This window comes from Ipomoea nil, unplaced genomic scaffold, assembly GCF_001879475.1.
Source record: "Ipomoea nil cultivar Tokyo-kokei standard unplaced genomic scaffold, Asagao_1.1 scaffold1043, whole genome shotgun sequence".
NCBI classification, from domain to species: domain Eukaryota; kingdom Viridiplantae; phylum Streptophyta; class Magnoliopsida; order Solanales; family Convolvulaceae; genus Ipomoea; species Ipomoea nil.
In genome coordinates this window covers 2,490,511-2,508,879 of record NW_017617471.1, presented here as the reverse complement: position 1 = coordinate 2,508,879, position 18,369 = coordinate 2,490,511, and the positions used below count along the sequence as shown (strand labels likewise).

The 18,369-nt window shown below is 36.0% G+C and overlaps 2 protein-coding genes across 3 annotated transcripts; one reads left to right on the top strand and one right to left on the bottom strand.

The window, feature by feature from the left end:
* The first annotated feature begins 300 nt into the window (after positions 1–300).
* LOC109181821 (leucine-rich repeat receptor-like tyrosine-protein kinase PXC3) lies at positions 301–3,991 on the top strand. The gene is made up of 2 exons (XM_019331740.1): positions 301–3,331; positions 3,425–3,991. Exons 1-2 carry the CDS (start codon positions 973–975, stop codon positions 3,748–3,750), a joined length of 2,685 nt encoding a protein of 894 aa, XP_019187285.1. The 5' UTR covers positions 301–972; the 3' UTR covers positions 3,751–3,991.
* Positions 3,992–8,655: 4,664 nt separating this feature from the next.
* Positions 8,656–16,860, bottom strand: LOC109181388. 2 transcript variants are annotated; one of them, XM_019331135.1, is made up of 20 exons: positions 16,841–16,860; positions 16,089–16,187; positions 15,112–15,413; positions 14,904–14,978; positions 14,458–14,573; positions 14,115–14,229; positions 13,850–13,978; positions 13,692–13,739; positions 13,411–13,520; positions 13,130–13,326; positions 12,720–13,012; positions 12,206–12,355; positions 11,692–12,108; positions 11,427–11,576; positions 10,757–10,832; positions 10,477–10,604; positions 9,858–10,058; positions 9,533–9,772; positions 9,274–9,456; positions 8,656–9,161 (listed from the first exon to the last, which is right to left on the bottom strand). In XM_019331135.1, the coding sequence occupies exons 3-20, from the start codon at positions 15,259–15,261 to the stop codon at positions 9,033–9,035; spliced, it is 2,907 nt and encodes a 968-aa protein (XP_019186680.1). In that variant the 5' UTR covers positions 15,262–15,413; positions 16,089–16,187; positions 16,841–16,860; the 3' UTR covers positions 8,656–9,032. The 2 variants fall into 2 exon arrangements, with proteins under 2 accessions (XP_019186680.1, XP_019186681.1); XM_019331136.1 differs by lacking the exon at positions 16,841–16,860 and having other exon boundaries at positions 8,656–9,164; positions 9,322–9,456; positions 16,089–16,394.
* Positions 16,861–18,369: the final 1,509 nt, after the last annotated feature.

The window sequence follows — 18,369 nt, the reverse complement described above, 5'->3', positions numbered from 1 at the left end:
GCTAATAGTAATCAGCTAATTTATCAAACATTTTTTTATAATCAGCTAATACAATCAGTTGGTCAAACCAACTAACTCAATCAATTATTAACTATCATCTAATTCGATCAGTTATCAACTACCAGCCGTTTGGTTCAGTATAATTGAAATGGAGGTGTGGCCCAGGCACGTAGGCAACAACAGTCTGACCCGTACAGTTTCATTGACTCATGACTGCCCATTTCTCGTGACACTACGTTATTGAGTGAGAGAGAAAGAGAGAGAGAGAGAGAGAGAGAGAGAGAGAGAGAGAGAGTGATTCTGCCTACTGCCACTACCGTATCTCTACAACATCATATATCCATGAATGAGTAGCAGTAGCGTGTACTACCATTATCCCCTCTCTTTCTCTCTCTCATTCTCTTTCTCGCTCTAGGACAGAGAGGGAAAACACCTGACCCGTGAAAGCAGTTTGCCCAAACAACAACATTGTACCCATTTCCCCTCCCCCCTTGTTTCGTCACTCATGTTTGTTCCAAGAAACTGCTACATTCCATTGTTCTTTTTCCCCTGCAACATTAAATTATTGTTTTAGATTTTTTTTTTCTCTGCAGAACTTCCTGTTCATGGTCATGCACTCGTGCTTCTGCTCATCTTCATGTTATCATAATCCGTTTTATCCTTAATCTCTGCACCGGGTTTTCTGGGTTGGTTTCTCTTTGCTAGTGTTTTGTTTTTGGCGCTCTCGGTACCACTCTTTTTCATCATTCTATCGGTTACTACTCAGATATTTCTTTATTTTGTAACCCCCAAATCTCACATTGTTCTTGAATATCCATTGCCCCCAAAAAAAGTGTCTTTTTGGTCTCTGGTCCATTTTCCTTGTTTCTGTTGAAGAAGGAAGAGAAGAAAATTGGGTGGTCTTGCACATTCTTGATTTATGTACCTTTGGGTGTTTCTATTTGGGGGAATTTGGGGAGGAGGAGAAGAAATATGAGAAGAGTGAGGGTTCTTGAAAGTGACCTAAAAATGGGATTTTTGAGCTTGTTGAGTGTTTTGGTAGTGGGGTTGGTGACAAGTGGTGAAGCTGTGCAAGAACAGACTATACTGGTAGCCATTGGAAAAGAGCTAGGGGTATCAGGGTGGGGCTCAAACACCTCAGATTTCTGTTCTTGGCATGGGATTGGATGCAGCTCAAACCTATCAATGGTGGAAAGGCTTGATCTTTCTGGCCTAAGGCTACAAGGTAATGTGGGGTTAATATCTGAGCTCAAAGCACTGAAGTGGCTTGACCTTTCTGGGAATAATTTCCTGGGATCAATCCCACCTGTTCTTGGCAACTTATCTGAGCTTGAGTTTCTTGATTTGTCTTTTAATAAGTTTGGGGGTTCTATTCCTGGAGAACTGGGTAGGCTAAGAAACCTTAGAGCTTTGAATGTGTCAAACAATTTGGTCTCAGGAACCATACCTGATGAACTTGGGGGACTAGAGAGGCTGCAGGATTTTCAGATATATACCAATAGGTTGAATGGCTCTATACCCATGTGGGTGGGAAATCTGACCAATCTGAGAGTGTTTGCAGCCTATGAGAATGAGTTTATTGGCTCCATACCTGCAAATTTAGGATTGAATTCCTGGCTTAGGTCTCTGAATCTTCACTCAAACCTGCTTCAAGGGATAATCCCAGAGAGCCTTTTTGCAATGGAGAAGCTTGAGGTTTTGGTTCTCACCCAGAATCAGTTGATTGGCTATATTCCCGAATCGATTGGTAGATGTAAAGGCCTTTCGAGTATTCGAATTGGGAATAACAGGCTTATAGGATCCATTCCCAGAACAATTGGTAATATCAGCAGCCTTACTTACTTTGAAGTGGATAATAACAATCTCTCAGGGGAGATTGCACCAGAATTTGCACAGTGCAGTAATCTCACTCTCCTCAATTTGGCCTCGAATGGATTTACCGGGACTATTCCTCCAGAGTTCGGGAACCTTACCAATCTGCAGGAGTTGATCGTTTCTGGCAATAGCCTTTATGGTGAAATTCCAACATCGGTGCTTGGGGCGAAGAATCTGAATAAGCTGGATTTAAGCAACAACAGATTCAATGGCACCATACCGCAAGATATCTGCAAGACTTCCAGATTGCAATATCTACTGCTGGGTCAGAATTCAATAAGAGGCGAGATACCTCACGAGATTGGGAACTGCATGAAGTTGCTCGAGTTGCAAATGGGAAGAAATTACCTTACTGGAAGCATCCCGGCTGAGATAGGTCATATGAAGAACTTGCAGATTGCGTTGAATCTGAGCTACAATCATCTCCATGGGCAGTTGCCCCAAGAGTTGGGAAAACTTGACAAGTTGGTTTCTTTGGATGTCTCTAACAATCAGCTGTCGGGGAGCATTCCACCAGACCTGAAGGGCATGCTAAGTTTGATCGAGGTTAATTTCTCGAACAACCAATTTACTGGCCAAATACCTCTTTTTGTGCCATTCCAGAAAAGCTTGAATACAAGCTTTAGTGGAAACAAAGGGCTCTGTGGTGACCCTTTGAGCAATGCCTGTGGAAACCTGGATGATTATGGCCGTGGTTACCATCACAAGGTTTCATACCGAATCATTTTGGCTGTTATTGGTTCTGGATTGGCGGTTTTCATATCTGTGACTGTAGTCGTTTTGCTGTTTATGTTGAGGGAGAAAGAAGAAAAGGCTGCCAAATCCGAGGGAACCACCACCGATGAAATCTGCAATCCAGTGATAATTGCTGGAAATGTTTTTGTTGAAAATCTCAGGCAAGCAATAGATTTTGATGCAGTTGTTAAAGCAGCCTTGAAAGATTCAAACAAGCTTAGCATTGGCACATTCAGCACTGTGTACAGAGCGGACATGCCTTCTGGGTTGGTTTTGTCCGTTAAGAGGCTAAAATCAATGGACAAAACGATTGTCCAACACCAAAGCAAGATGATCAGAGAGCTCGAAAAGCTAAGCAAGCTCTGTCACGACAATCTGATGAGGCCTATCGGGTTTGCCATCTATGAAGACACTGTCCTTCTCCTACATCAATACTACCCCAATGGGACGTTGGCACAGTTTCTTCATGAATCTGCAAAGAAACCCGAATTCAAACCTGACTGGCCAACAAGACTCTCTATTGCCATTGGCGTGGCTGAAGGGTTGGCTTTCCTTCATCACGTTGCCATTATTCACCTGGATATTTCTTCGGGAAATGTACTTGTGGATTCCAACTTCCGGCCCTTAGTTGGTGAAGTCGAAATATCTAGGCTTCTTGACCCATCCAGAGGAACTGCAAGCATCAGTGCTGTTGCTGGATCATTTGGTTATATTCCCCCAGGTACTTACTGCTTACCTGCTTCAAATGCTTAGCTAATCAGTTCTTAACCGTATTTATGTTACACATACCTGAATGGTTTCTGTTTATGGACAGAATATGCATACACAATGCAAGTGACAGCTCCAGGAAATGTTTACAGCTTCGGGGTTGTCTTGCTCGAGATCCTCACAGCCAGACTGCCTGTGGATGAAGCGTTTGGCGAAGGAATAGATTTGGTGAAGTGGGTCCATGGTGCACCTGCAAGAGGGGAAACACCTGAGCAGATACTTGATGCTAGACTGAGCACTGTTTCGTTTGCTTGGAGGAAAGAAATGCTTGCAGCTTTGAAAGTTGCATTGATCTGCACAGACACCACACCGGCTAAACGGCCCAAGATGAAGAAGGTTATTGAAATGCTTAGAGAAATTACAGAGAATTGAACCAGTCTTTTATCATCATCATCTCTGCTATTCTTGATCTCAATCCTGGGGATTTTTGAATCTCCATTGGTGGTCACAAAATTTGCTCAGTCTCAGGTGAGAAGAAGCAAATGCTGATGAAAATCTGTACATGTCAGGGTTTAAGCTTTTCTCCTGTTATTATGATAATCTATTTGCCGCCCTGTCTTGAATTACTACTTGATTAGCAATGGAGAACATGATTTTCTTGAATCTTGAAAAAAAAAAAAACAGCCAAAATACTATAGAATACAAGCAAAATAAAGTCAGAAGTTCAAACCCACATGCATACAACACCACTCTTTAAAATGTTGCTTTGAATGGAGGCAAATCGAGATTCAATTAGAAGGTAGTTACTAGAATAGAGTCCAATCAAGATTCAATCAGATTAATCTTACCTGACGGGAAATGTAAATAGGTAAAAGAATTAGACTCCAAAATGGAAGAAGGCTTCTTAAAATACAAAATTCCATTTCCATAAAAAATTTGGTCGCCATAGGCAACTCAGTACAAAGAATTGAAAGAAAGAGCTCCATACAAAACTGCAAAATTTATTTAAATTACTCCTGAACTGTGTTCATTGAAGTGAAGTTGAATTAAGAACGTCATGTGAATCCAATCCAAAAATTGTGTATTTATCATTGCTTGAAACACAAACGCCATCTTATGCATTCAAACTGGAGATGGCAGCATTGCAACTAGATCGACCATCATTCAGACTTAACAATGAAATTTTGGCGGCTGATGGGATTCATAACAACCGGGGGACCTGCAGTGCGAGGCCATGCCTGAAACTTCTTGTCGGTTTCTTCCCACCAATCGTTGTTTGCAATAGTTTTTGGGGTCGTACCTGATTTCAAATGGCATTTACTGTTATACAATACCACACACTATAAAAATAAAACAAAGGAACCACAGTAAAGAATCAGAGCTTGCCTCCAAAAATCTTCTGGTCAGAAACAACCTGATCACAAACATAGGCAATTGCAAATGATCCCAAAAGAGCAGAAATAATTTTAGGGGCAGTCATGCTGAATCCAACAACTGAAAGAAAAAACCCACTATCAGTAGGAAACCACACTGTTTAAGTATAATAAATTAGCTTTAGTCAAGTATAGCAGATTTCCATGACAGCCAGTGTAGTGGATGAAACACTAGAGAAACAATGGAGTATCCATCTCTATTCTCTAGAAGAGTTGTTGCACAATGACCCAGACTACTCATATGACAAATATGAAACTGTTTTATATGCCCCCATGTCCAAAGTCCACTGAATAAGATCACCAACAGACCAGAATGTTCATATCCTCATACCTAACCGTCACTTATCCCAATACTTCCTACTATGTGTTGCAATTCCAAAATTAGATATCACCTATTGGGGAACATGCAGCGAACCACTACAATTTTGTGGAATTCTGATAATCATGACTACGATGATATTCATGAATCATGCCTAAACAAATTTAGAAAGATACAAAAGTACAGGACACCCAGTATTAGACTTGCAATACATACATTTACATCTCACCCTGATCAATAAGACATACCCTAGCAGATACATACCCCATAATATTGTTTAATTGATTCATTTCATTCTGATCAATCCATGGCATTTTTGTGAAATATAGGAAATGATCATCTTCTGCAAAGGATAGGTTACATCTAAGTTACCACCTAGGAAGCCAGAATCCATTGCTTTCTACACACAATTCATGCTAGAAAATACAAGCTCATACACTGCAATCAAATCCAGCAAATATAAAATTTTGAACCTTTGGTCTCGTGCGCACACATCAAGCCAGACCAACAAATATCATCAAAAAGAAAAAGAAAAAAAAATCCTTAGTATTCGCACATCCAACAGACCTCACACTCGTTTCAATTTTCAACCTGGATCATAATGTGTAAAAGCATCGTAACAACTATTCAAACCACAGAGACTACAATGCGGCATCATGCGATCCAATGTAATATTTCAAACAATTGATCTTAAAACTCGAACATAAACATTACAATTAATATTTATATATACACATTGATAGAGAGAGAGAAAACTTACAGCGATGAACTGCAGAAAGAGAGAGCGGGAGCGACTTAATATGCTAGACGACTCCAAACAATCAGAACAATGATGATGATGATGGGTGAGCGCCAATGCGGTAATTCAAGTTCTAGAAGACGAGAAAGCGAAAGGCCAGGAGAGGTTGTTTGAATAAAACGGCGTTCCAGAAGGTTAACATGTGCACGTGTCCGTTTTGGTTTTAATTTGGACCCAGTCAAACCCGGCTACCTCCGCAACAATTTTTTTTTTATAAAATTATTATTATTATTTTTTTAAAAACTAATCTTAAATAGGGGTGTGCAAACTTCGGATAATTTTCGGTTAACCGACCGAACCGACAAAGTTCGGTTAACCGTTTTCGAATCGAACTTTTTCGGTTCGGTTAATGGTTAAAGGAATTTTAAAACTTCGGTTAACGGTTAATTCGGTTCGAAAGGTCGGTTAATCGAATTAACCGAACGGTTAACCGAAGTTTTTAATATATATATAAATAATAATATAAATATAAATACTAATTTGAAGTTATGGATGTTTGGAGTTTCTAATTAATGTTTTTGTATATTTTGTTATGAATTTATTATGATATGTATTTTATTTTAATTAGATTTATTATTTTAGGTGTTATTTTTAGAATTTTAAATTTTAGCTTTAAAAAGTTCAGTTAATCGGTTAACCGACCGATTAATCGAAAAAAATTTCGGTTCGGTGAATTCGGTAGAGCAAACTTCGGTTCGGTTAACGGTTAAAAAAAAAAAACTTCGATTAATTTGGTTCGGTTAAAACGGTTCGGTTAACCGAACGGTTAACCGATTGAACACCCCTAATCTTAAATGCTCAGGCCACTGGACCCCACCTCTAGGGTCACTACAAAATAAATTGCGAATTGCGTAACCAGTATTATATACGTAGAATCCAATTCAAACCTTTACAGCACGTTTGGTTCACAGAATGAATTTGGAAAGAATAAGAATGGAGTAAATACCAACGGAGGTCCTCTGACTTTGGTGGCACTGCCACTTTTAGTCCTCAACTTTTAAATCAACCACTCTTAGTCCTCTTACCTTTTGTTTCTAGCCATCTATGGTCCTTCCGTTAAACTTGACCATCTAATGCCGTTTTCTCAAGGATAATTCAGTCCTTTCATAATTAATTTATTAATTATTATGTTTGCCGAGTCATACCGAGATATCCCGACGTCGTTTTGGCACAACTTTCGTACCAGCTTTTGTACGCCATTTTGATTCACGAGCTGGTTTTGTACACGTTCATAGCTGGGAAACCATTATTCTGATGAGAAAATTAAACACAATAATTAATAAATTAATTATGAAATGACTTAATTATCTTTTAGAAAACGGCATTAGAGGGTCAAGTTTAACGAAAGGACCATATATGGCTAGAAACAAAAAGTAAGAGGACTAAAAGTGATTAATTTAAAAGTTGAGGACTAAAAGTGGCAGTGCCACCAAAGTCAGAGGACCTCCGCTGGTATTTACTCAATAAGAATGTTATTCCACAAGGAATGGAATAGGTAAGGAATAGAATATGAATTGTATTATGTTATTTTGTTGGCTGAAGGAATAGACTTTAGTAATTGTATTCCACTGTTTGGTTGGTTAAAAGGAATAGAAATGGAATAAGTTTTAAAGACATAAATACTGAATGTTGTATATATATATATATATTTATATATATATATATATATATATATATATATATATATATATATATATATTTATTTATTTATTTATTTATTTATTTATATTTATATTTATATACATGTATATGCATGTGTGAGAGAGAGGGAGAATAATAATAATAATAATAATAATAATAATAATAATAATAATAATAATAATAATTATTATTATTATTATTATTATTATTATTATTATTATTATACAAATACATATTTATATTTATATTTATTTTCCCACTTATCCCACATCGGTTGAAGAAGTAAGGAATGTAGCCTTGAGCCTCTTATAAAAGGAGTCTCAAAGTTCCATATGTTCAATTGCAATACTCATCTGCTAGGCAAGCTTGCAATGCCCGTCCACTAGGCATGCAAATTGCAGATGAGCAGGCTACTTAATTTAAGAACCAAGGCTCCATAATTAAGGAGTGTTATACAGTTAATTTATATATATATATATATATATATATATATATATATATATATATATTTTGATAGATTGATGGATAAAAATTATAATTAATTAAATATATACATTTATATAATATATTATATTTATTAAATAAATATAAATATTATATAATGTGCAAAGGGTATTTTTGGTATTTGTGATATAAAAGCTATTCCCAAGGGCATGGGAATAGTTAATACCAAGGCCCCCCTAGGAATGGTTATTCCCTTTGCGGAGGTAATAGCTCATTTCTAGGCATGTTATTCCCATGACAAAATGATCCAACCAAACGATGGAATAGGTCTATTCCAAGGAATGTTATTCAATTCCTGACCTATTCCATGAACCAAACATGCCATTAATATTTTTATTATTTTTTTAATCCATATTTTCAATGTGATTTGAACCCCACATTAGTATTCATTAGTATTCGATGAATATGGAGTATTACAAATTCTTGTCATGTAAAAAACAAAAATTAGTGAGCAACTTTAATCAAGTTAATTGTATAATTAATTTGGTAATCAAAAAATTTCAAATTTGACCCTACTTGTAAGAGTTACTTATTGACCTTCTGGTTTAAGTTCTTTGCCAGCTACGGTGAATTTCATCCAAAGTGCACATTCAAGTAGTGATTGTGGACTTTTTCATAATAAGAAGGAAAAAAAAAAAAAAAAAAAAAAAACAAGGCTAGTTTTCTTCCAAATTACTGCTGTCAGTGTCATTAATTTAATGAAGAAATTACATGCATTGAACCTGAGATTTTAGGGAAAAGAAAGGGTTAGTTAACTTATATAGTTTAGGAATTAGGATAAGTAAAAACCTCATATCTGGCTAAACTATTTATGTTTCTGTGAGGTAAAATCTGCAGCATATATGCCTCCCCTGTGTATCTGGTATGAGTGTTGCAAGAACTTGACTGGCAAGCACCAAAAGAACTCAACAAATCCCATCTGTACAAGCGATAACCTCTCCCCCAAAAAGTGTAAAACTCGACGTTTATGAACCTCAAATATTGCGTGAAGATCTGCAGAATCTCAAAAAATCTCGTCTCAGCATCCCGCTGCTCTCAGAAAAGTATCGAATGGTCTCAGTGCAGGAAGCATAAGGGAATCTGGAGGTTGCTGGCATTCTGCAGCACACTGCACGGGAAGATTCTGCGCCAGGAACCAGTTTTCGCCCTGCAGTTTCCATACATTTCAGCAAACGGTTGGTTATGACGAGCAGAAAACTAGAAGAAGGATGCATGGATATCGAAAAGGACTAGTGGGAAAACCGAAAACCATTATCAACCTGGGCTTCTGAAGCTCCTTTTGCTTTGTCACTTTCTTGTCTTTGCTGGATACTAATCAGGTTTATCATCTTCCGTTTCTTTCCAGCAAGACGTGCCTCGCAATGATTTGCCATCTCGTTGAAAGAAAAATCGGGTTGTAAATTGACAGAGGCTCCCCCGACTTGTCCAGCCGTCTCCAAAACCTGCTCACGAAAGGCATATCAGGTTATTATCTATCCATTGCAAGACTCGCTATTTCAGTACTGCAATCAGACTTACAGATTCTAGAATTTGATTAACATTAAGCAGATCGGGAATTTCTATTGCCACACTTTCAATCGAATCCAAAACATCATCGTCTATTGGAAAAAGAGGTTCCTCCATAGATTTGTTGTCATTTGAACCAGATTGCTCATAACTCTGTTTGGCATCTTTGAACAACCGAGCTTCAACCAAACTCAGATCTTCGGGGGAAAAGTCTTTTAACAACGCCTTCCTTATTATAGTGGACACTTCGGTCTATCCAAAAAGTCTCGGGTTAAGTTCCGTTATGAACACACTAAACATGGGATTCCATTGTTAAAACATCAAAGGTGGAACTTACATTTGACAGATTATCCAAACTCTCCATTATTATAGAAACCAAAGAGGCTGTAGACTGCTCGTTTTTTATTTCTATTTGCGAAAGACACATCAAAGCTGAATCATCATCCTCTTTGGATCCATACGTAACTTTCCCCGAACCAGATCCCGTTTCAACTGCTTGTAACTTGCTATCATCAACCAAACGCAAATAAGGATCACCCTGGCAGAAAAACGAATCGCTTTATAATCTTGAATTAAAGAAATAAAGAATGCATCATAAAATAGCCTTTTGTGTCATTCTCGCAAGCTAATATGGATACAAAGTAACGTGGTTAAGAATGTTGAATTTGGAAGATGGATGGTCTGGCGGGTGGAGAATAACACCACCCGCCAGTTAGACGGAAGCAATGATGAAGAATCAAAGAATATAAAATGTTTATAAGACTGAAATATATTAGTATGATCTGTGTTTCTAACAAAGAAACATAGTACATATATATATTCAAACACATAACTGTAAGTAACTACCCATAACCTAACACCTATTCATAAACAGACACAACCCTATAGATAAACCTAATTCTTTATTTTTCAACAAAGAAAATGCAAATACAGCATGACAGCAGCATTTTACTCACCGTTTTATCTCCAAGCATTGCTTTGGCGCGTGCAATTAGAGAAGGGATATTGTAAGCGTTTGCAGCAAAAATAATCATAGATGTCGCCAAGACAAAAAGGGAACGTCTACGTGACGGTGGCAGTGCCCCTGAAAACAAACGAAAACTAGGCTGAAGAATCATCATTCATAATTGGCTTAGAAGCATCTGTTCAATGATTCTTTATTGTTCGAAAGATTAAAAATTCTTCAAGAATCGAAAACTGTCAGCAGTATAGGGAAATATGAGGTAGTTTATTCACCTCCCTCAGCAAGAGGAACTTTTCGTAATGAAAATGCAAGCCGAAAACTTAGTACCATAGCGTCACGATAAGAGTTCTGCACAAGTTTATGAAGCAACAGCCTAGTAAGATACGGAAACAAAAAGAAGAGTTCAGCCACGGATAATTTTCAAAAAAAATAAAAAATCAGAGGAGAGTTTTGTTGAAAAATAAAGAGTTAGGTTTATTTATAGGGTTGTGTCTATTTATGAATAGGTGTCAGTTATGGGTAGTTACTTACAGTTATGTGCATATATATATATATATATATATATATATATATGTGTGTGTGTGTGTGTGTGTGTGTACTATGTTCCTTGATTTTTCATCATTGCTTCCGCCTAACTGGCGGGTGGTGTTATTCTCCACCCGCCAGGCCATTCCATCTTCCAAATTCAACAAGTTTAAACTCATAGCGGTAATAATAGTTTCAAAGTATTCGATTAAAAAACAAAGGATTCACCTTACAGCTAATAAATTATTTCAAATGTTAGAAAAGATAAAACCTAGTCATGCAGTTCTTGAAGTTCAAATCAACTTAGTCATACCTAGACAGGGTCCAGAACTAAATATGCGAGCTCAATCAGATTAAATGTATTGTCCTTAAAACATCCAATGGATAAACTCCAAAGTTTGTTAATTAATCAATTACCTTTGCTAAAGAGAACAGTAAAACCAAGCTATACGTGTGTGCGATAGCTTCATAATTTGCGGGTAGATTTTCAGGGGAAGTTGACTGAACCCAAATTGAAGAAAGTAGGAGTCTGATTTGGTGGTTAGTCAGCCTTAGAGAACCGACATCCTGAACTTGAAAGAACGAACATATTTACAGACTAGTAAAATGAGATCAAATAAACTAGATTAAGAAAAGCTCTCTTAAAGAGATATTGATATGGTAAATTAATGCAAGAACATACCGGTCTTTTACTTGGTTTGTCTGTAGATTCTTCAGTAGGTGCAGGCGAACCTTTCGTGCTATATGCTCGACTATAGGTTGACTTGATTCTATTCAGCATCCCACTATTATTGTTTCTCTCGTCCTCTTCTGCAAAGGGTTTCTCTTTATTCTCATGATTAACATTCTCGCTTGGAAATCTCTGGTTTCCAAGCTTCCCGAAAAGTGCAGCTGAAGATGAGAAAACAGAAACGTTTCTTGATAGTGTTCTTGGAAGTCCTGCACCTTTCTGCACGATAGCCACATCTGAGCCCTTATCGGGGCAAACAGAAGAAGGAACAAGTACAACAGAGAAGATCTGGTGAGCTCCAATCCGTGTTTCATGATCAGGATGCACCATTGCTGGTATTAACTGATGAAACAAAGCCTCGGGGAATGCCTAAAAATGAGAAGGCGGGCAACCTTCATAATTTGGATAGAAAATAGAAAGAAACATATTTTCAACTAATTCTAGAATTATAAGTTATAACCCTTGCCTTTTTCTGACAAGACAAATTAGGAAGAGGAGCTACTATTTGTGCAGTACGATAGACAGCAGCCATCACAGTTCTTGCTACGATTGTGATACTCGACATATTCTCCAACATCACGGCCATTACATCAAGTATTGGACCCGCATCGCCTATCTGCCAATCAAAGAAGTGAACTAACAACTTAGAAATTCCAACTACAACTATAAAAATGACAACTTTTCAATCTCTCCGTTATCGTTTTGTTCTAATGTTCTCAGATTGGACTAGTAGTTAGCAGCCAATAACCTATGACATACCTACCAAATTGGCTACACACCCAATTGAAGCATGTGCTCCATCTCAACTAAAAGCTTAAGCTAACCCATGACCTTTGGTCTGGCTCTGATACCAAATTGAAGCATGTGCTCCATCTCAACTAAAAGTTTAAGCTGATAGTTGGGTTGCACATTAATGGTTATATGCTCAACCCGACATTATAATATTTTCTATGGTTAAATAGAAAATGAACGAGTTGCACCTTATTGCATAACTCCACAAGGCACTCGTCCACTGCTTCTTGGAAATTTTTGTTGCACTCTATCACCTCAGCTCCCAAATGTGCATCATCGATAGAACGATGCATACTTTTACGTAAATGCCACATAACATCACTTATTGACCTAATTAAAGCCACCGAATTCTGAATCTTTGTATGCTGAGAGAGGGAGGTTGCAACCTTAACAATGTCAAGCTGAATTTCAAGTTGTTTTAAAACATTTTTGTGATCGAGATGCTTGACCAATGTTGACAGTAGAAAGTGCGTATTCTCTCCTGCAGAAAACGAAAGAAATCAATCAACCGATCAAGAAATCAAAGAGATGATCATCATCAGCATTTTCTTGCAATGAAATTGCAAATTTTTGAGAGTGTTAAGAGTTATTTTAGTACCTGAATCATCCATTATGTGCTGCATGTCCTTCAAAACTGGAAACGCAACTCCATATTCCATAGGCCATGAATTCTCATTATCAAAGTAACGGAACAAAGATTCAAGAACACGTCGCATTGTTGTAGCCTCATTGCCTAATCTAGCCATGATATATAGGCTAATCCTAGACCAAAAGAAAGGGTTCTTGGCATCCTCCCTGTGAAGAAAAATAAACTTTGATGGTACATTGAAAGAGACAGAAAGTCAAAATCCACCATATATTCTTGTCGAAAAAAATTACACTGAAATGTTCAGTTCACCCTTGTCATTCTCTAGCATGCCATTACTCTCGCCGGGGTCTTGAGATTCCTTGCTTTGCCTCTCATAATTTTCCAAGACTACTGAAACAATCTAGCCGATAGGTAAAGGAAATTAGGGAGATTTAACTGACAATTAATGGAAAGTCATAGCTATTGTGAATTTATAGTTTGTCAAAACTCAAAACCCTGTAATCAGAAGCATATGGAAGCTAGTCAACGAATAAAGAAGAAAATCCAAATTAAGACAAAACGGCCTGCTTACATTATCAAACTCAACTGAAATATGCGAACGTTCCCCCATGAACCTAACCTGTATATTTTTAACGGAGTGGCAGGAATCAGAATCTCTTAATAAGGCAACATATTTGAAAGAGTATTGTATTCAAGAAGTTAAAACCGAATGATTTGCATGAAAAATACCAAGGCAAATAGTGCTTGGAGTGCAGCTGCACGAATATGATTCGCTCTATCATCTTCTCCCATTTCTTGTGCCAATGGACAGAGTTTCGGAATAAATCCTTCAAAGTTAAACATGTAGGTTCCGTCTTTCTGAAAAATACAAGTTAATAGGTTTATTGAAGATAAAAAGGTACTGGTTCAAGTACAACTGGATAATCAGCACATATTACACTCTAATCGAAATTATCCAAAGTAAAATTGTGGGTCATCTACACATCGTACCAACCTGATTGCTTACAAAATCGAAGATTGATTGGCAGCCTATTATAAGCATATCATCTTGTTGTGTTTGATCAAGAAGAACATTTATGATGCTTAGCACGCTACTTGAAAACAGTGGCCTGATGGAAATTGACAGAAAGCTTAGATTCAATAGTAAATGGACAGGTAATGAAAATCCGTTTTACAGGAAGTGCTAAGAGTTTCCATTTACAATAATTTAACGCCATTTTTTTATAAAACGCTTTTTAAAAGAAATTTGATATAAAAATTAATCAATACTAAGTTCAGAGAACCAAGCTAAAGTTTGATGCAAGGCATATGGAGTGGAAGAAGAAACACAAACTTACATCTGTTCCTTGCAAGACACTATCAACTTCGTGTATATGCACAAAACAACTTTTACTGATTGAAAATTCCCGTTTCTTAATTCCTTGTAACACCTTTGCTCGAGTGAGGCTGTAATCTGGTCAGCAGATGTGTAGGCGAATGAGAAAATGCATTTACCCATATTGTTAGTTTTAAGTTGGAAGAAATCTTTTTGCTAAGTATTGAGCCAAATAATCATATAAAGGAAGATTACAACAAATAATATAAGGATTATTAATGCCTAAGCAATATTTGAGAACAAAAGTTCCACATGCAACTACAACATTGTACCAAATGCAAAATGTTAGATGCAACAGTTAATATATTCCAATATTTAGTGTTCAAGAATCGAGACATTTGATATTGTGTTTTATTATATTGACTGAAAGAAACTCCTTATTACATGAAACGCATAACCAAAAAGTACCTTTGGAATGCGCAAAGGATTTTTGGCTGCATATTCACATAGTTTACCAATCTTACGGTCATTTGGTTCTTCTTCCTGCAAGTAAAATGAAAAGAAAAAAAAAAAAGGCAACCCATTCTTATAACACTGGAAATGATTATTAAGTAATTGTAAATACTACGTATAGCCATACTTAGGGAAATCTGTAAAGCGAAAATTAATAACTAACCTGTGACTTAGGGAAAATGTCGGATATTAACTTCTTGTACCTTTTCACGGGCTGCCTTGACCTCGCCCTCATTGCCGGGCAAAAGAAACAAAGGGTACCACATGCTGGCAAGACTTGCCTCGAGATAACACCCGAGACCGTGCTGCTCATTCTGTATACAAGTCAACAGCTAGTGACAAACCTTCTCGTTCCAACTTCAAAGGTTATCCTTTCTTTCACTTGTCAGTCACCAGAAGCTCAAAACTCATAGCAGAAGGAATGAGAAGCACTGTGGGAGAATGGGCACATATTCTGGGACCAGCCTATATTTCATCAATGTAAGCTCAAATTAACATCAAAATCTCAGTCAAGCATTACACAGAACAATCTCCAAACAATGAATTCAAACATATGGGTGCAGTGTTATCATGCCATCCTCCCTCAAACACAAACCACAAATCTTGAGGGCAACCCAGCCAAGTTGGTTAGGTTGTTGACTTAGTAACCACAATGTTACAAGTTCGAGTGTTCGACTCCCAATGGAAATGGCCTATTAACTTCCTTAATTTGAGTCGATCAACTATGGGTAACCTAGGCTGGTTAATTTGAGTCGATCAACTATGGGTAACCTAGGCTGGTTTGCTTCCTCGTAGTCCTTTACCAGCTAGGTCACAAGGCAGGGTTTATCCGCACCCCAGATAGTGTGAGGTTATGACTGCAGGTTTCTCTCGTCACTCATAAAAAACCATAAATCCCAAAACAACACCCATTGCCAACAATTCTGAGGAAAAGGGTACCCTGCAAACTACTTTTCTTGAAATGTGGTATTCAAATTCCCCACACAATCAACAACATTTTCTGGATCTCTGAAGATAAAATCAAATTATTTGGGTGTTTTTCTGAGTCTGCAGGGTGTATATACAATGATACATTACTCTGTGTGTATACATAACTCATAAGCATTCAAGTTGAGAACAAAGTGGAGGGAATTTACTGACCTTCAGATCAATGTGCCTAAGAGCAGACCGGCCCAAAAGGCTGGTGACCCATCAAAATTCTCTCCTAAAAATTACAGTAAACTTCTTCAATTCTGGAATCTGTCAGATATTTATTTTGATAGGGAAAATAAAAGCCATATATATGTATATGTAAGAATATAAACTCAGATATGGGTTGATGCGGGCGGACATATATGATTGAAATTGCCCATATTTAAGTGAAGGAAACAAAATTAAAGAATCAGAAATGGTCAGATGTATATGCCAAATTGGAATCAGAATGACAATAAACTTGGATTTATCAGTCATGACAATGTTGTACTTTATTGCACTACATTTTAAAAGGATTTTTCTTTTCTTTTAAATCAAATCAACTACGGAGTATAATTAACCAACTTTGACTTTCCAACACAGCTACTTCTATTCTTAAAACTCTCTTAGTTTTTTTCAAATAATAATAATAATAATAATAATAATAATAATAATAAAATAAAAATAAAAAAAAAAACTCTCTTAGTTGAGTTTGATTTACCCTGTACAATTTACTTTTTCTATGTAGTTTAGATGCTATTAAAAAAAAAAAAAAAAAAAAAGAAGAATTTACTCCATAGTACATACTCGCTCATGATTTTCTAGTTACCCAAGAAAATAATATAATTTATTACTTATTGGAGTAGTTAACACTTTAACATATACGGAGTAACTTGTTGAAATTCAGAAAATAAATAAGTGAAAGAACAGCAATGCCTTACCTAGTATGCATTTAGTTGTACTGGACATTTTTTAAAAAAAAAAATTGTATTAGATGATTAACATTGTAATATATTCCATAAATATATCAAAAACGAAAAAGCAAAAAAAAAAAAAAAAAAGTTATATAATTAAGTGTTATAAATAATATATTTAGTGTGGCCATTATTAGTATTGATGATGTAACGGTTAGGAGATTTATGACTACATTATGTCTTCCGTTACATTTGTATATTATATATGTTGTGGTTGTATGTAATTTTATGTGCTAATAATATCCAATATATATATATATATATATATATATATATATATATATATATATATATATATATATATAGATTAATGGTTAAATGAGAATCCATTCTCATTATTTGAAAACCTGTGAACTAACATTAATGCACATAATTGTCTATATAAATGTACACAAATTATTCCAGCAAAGATTGCATGTATTGTAAACTAGAATCTAAGATTTTAATTTGTGTATTTATATACAAATTTAAAAATTCTTACGGAATGATAAATTCTCATTGAAACGTCACTTTATATATATATCGGAGTATACGAGTTCTACTATGGATGCTATATATTAAAAAAAAAAAAAATTGTGGGCAAAAAGAAAAGAAAAAAAAAAGTTGTCTCATTTATAAATTGTATGGCCACCTTTGTAGACCTACTTGTTAGTTGGGAGTTGGATGAATAATGTTGTCCAGCTTGTTGTATTGACTATACAAAGAACCGAAAGGCCCGCAACACGCTGGCACAACCGGTGCCATTATTTTATACTCCGTAATAATTTATATATAAGTTTCAACTTCGAAATGACACCTCATAGTTGATAATAATCAACGGGAAAAGTGTTTTTTTTTTTTTTTAAGAACGAAAAAAAGTGATGATAATAATTAATTACGTAATATTTTAATATCAAAATCATACTTCACTTACTTGAATATTATTATATGTTTTAATGTGTACATGAAATTTTGCATATAATAATGATGATGATTAAAGTATCCTGGATAGACGTGGGCAGGCATTGAGTTTTTAAGGTTCTACTCAAATGTCAAAAGTAATAATGATCATATTTAATTATCCCTCTCATTATTACTACTAATTATTGTTTACTAGTGCAAGTAAATATATGAAATTTTTATATAAACTTTTGAACTCCAAGGTCCATTACCACTCTTAGTTTAAAGACTGATAAAGGAAATAAATCACAAAATTATGCTCTAACTTGTTCAGTAATTCGCAAGATGTGCTTCAATTGGTCTACATGTTTCTAAATGCTTAGTGTACTAGTGCTTATCGCAAGATCAAATATATACCTCATTTTTCATGTTCTTGATAGGATTCAAATCTTATACACTGTAACTGCTAACAAAGCAAAACTTATAAATTTATTTCGTATTGGTTGATCAATTGAGTTAGACTCAAGATTATGCGAAATTTGTATAGTATACCATCATAAGGGATCACAATGAACCAACTAAGAAAAACAAGAAGATGATGATGAGTTGAATAGCAA

Bases quoted from the DNA above. Each gene is read 5' to 3' on its own strand.
- LOC109181821 (XM_019331740.1), top strand. From the start codon at position 973: ATGAGAAGAGTGAGGGTTCTTGAAAGTGACCTAAAAATGGGATTTTTG. The intron at 3,332-3,424 runs GTACTTACTGCT...GTTTATGGACAG, and splicing joins ATTTGGTTATATTCCCCCAG to AATATGCATACACAATGCAA.
- LOC109181388 (XM_019331135.1), bottom strand. From the start codon at position 15,261: ATGAGCAGCACGGTCTCGGGTGTTATCTCGAGGCAAGTCTTGCCAGCA. The intron at 13,979-14,114 runs GTTGGTACGATG...TGTATTTTTCAG, and splicing joins TCGATTTTGTAAGCAATCAG to AAAGACGGAACCTACATGTT. The intron at 13,521-13,691 runs GTAAGCAGGCCG...CCTATCGGCTAG, and splicing joins TTTCAGTTGAGTTTGATAAT to ATTGTTTCAGTAGTCTTGGA.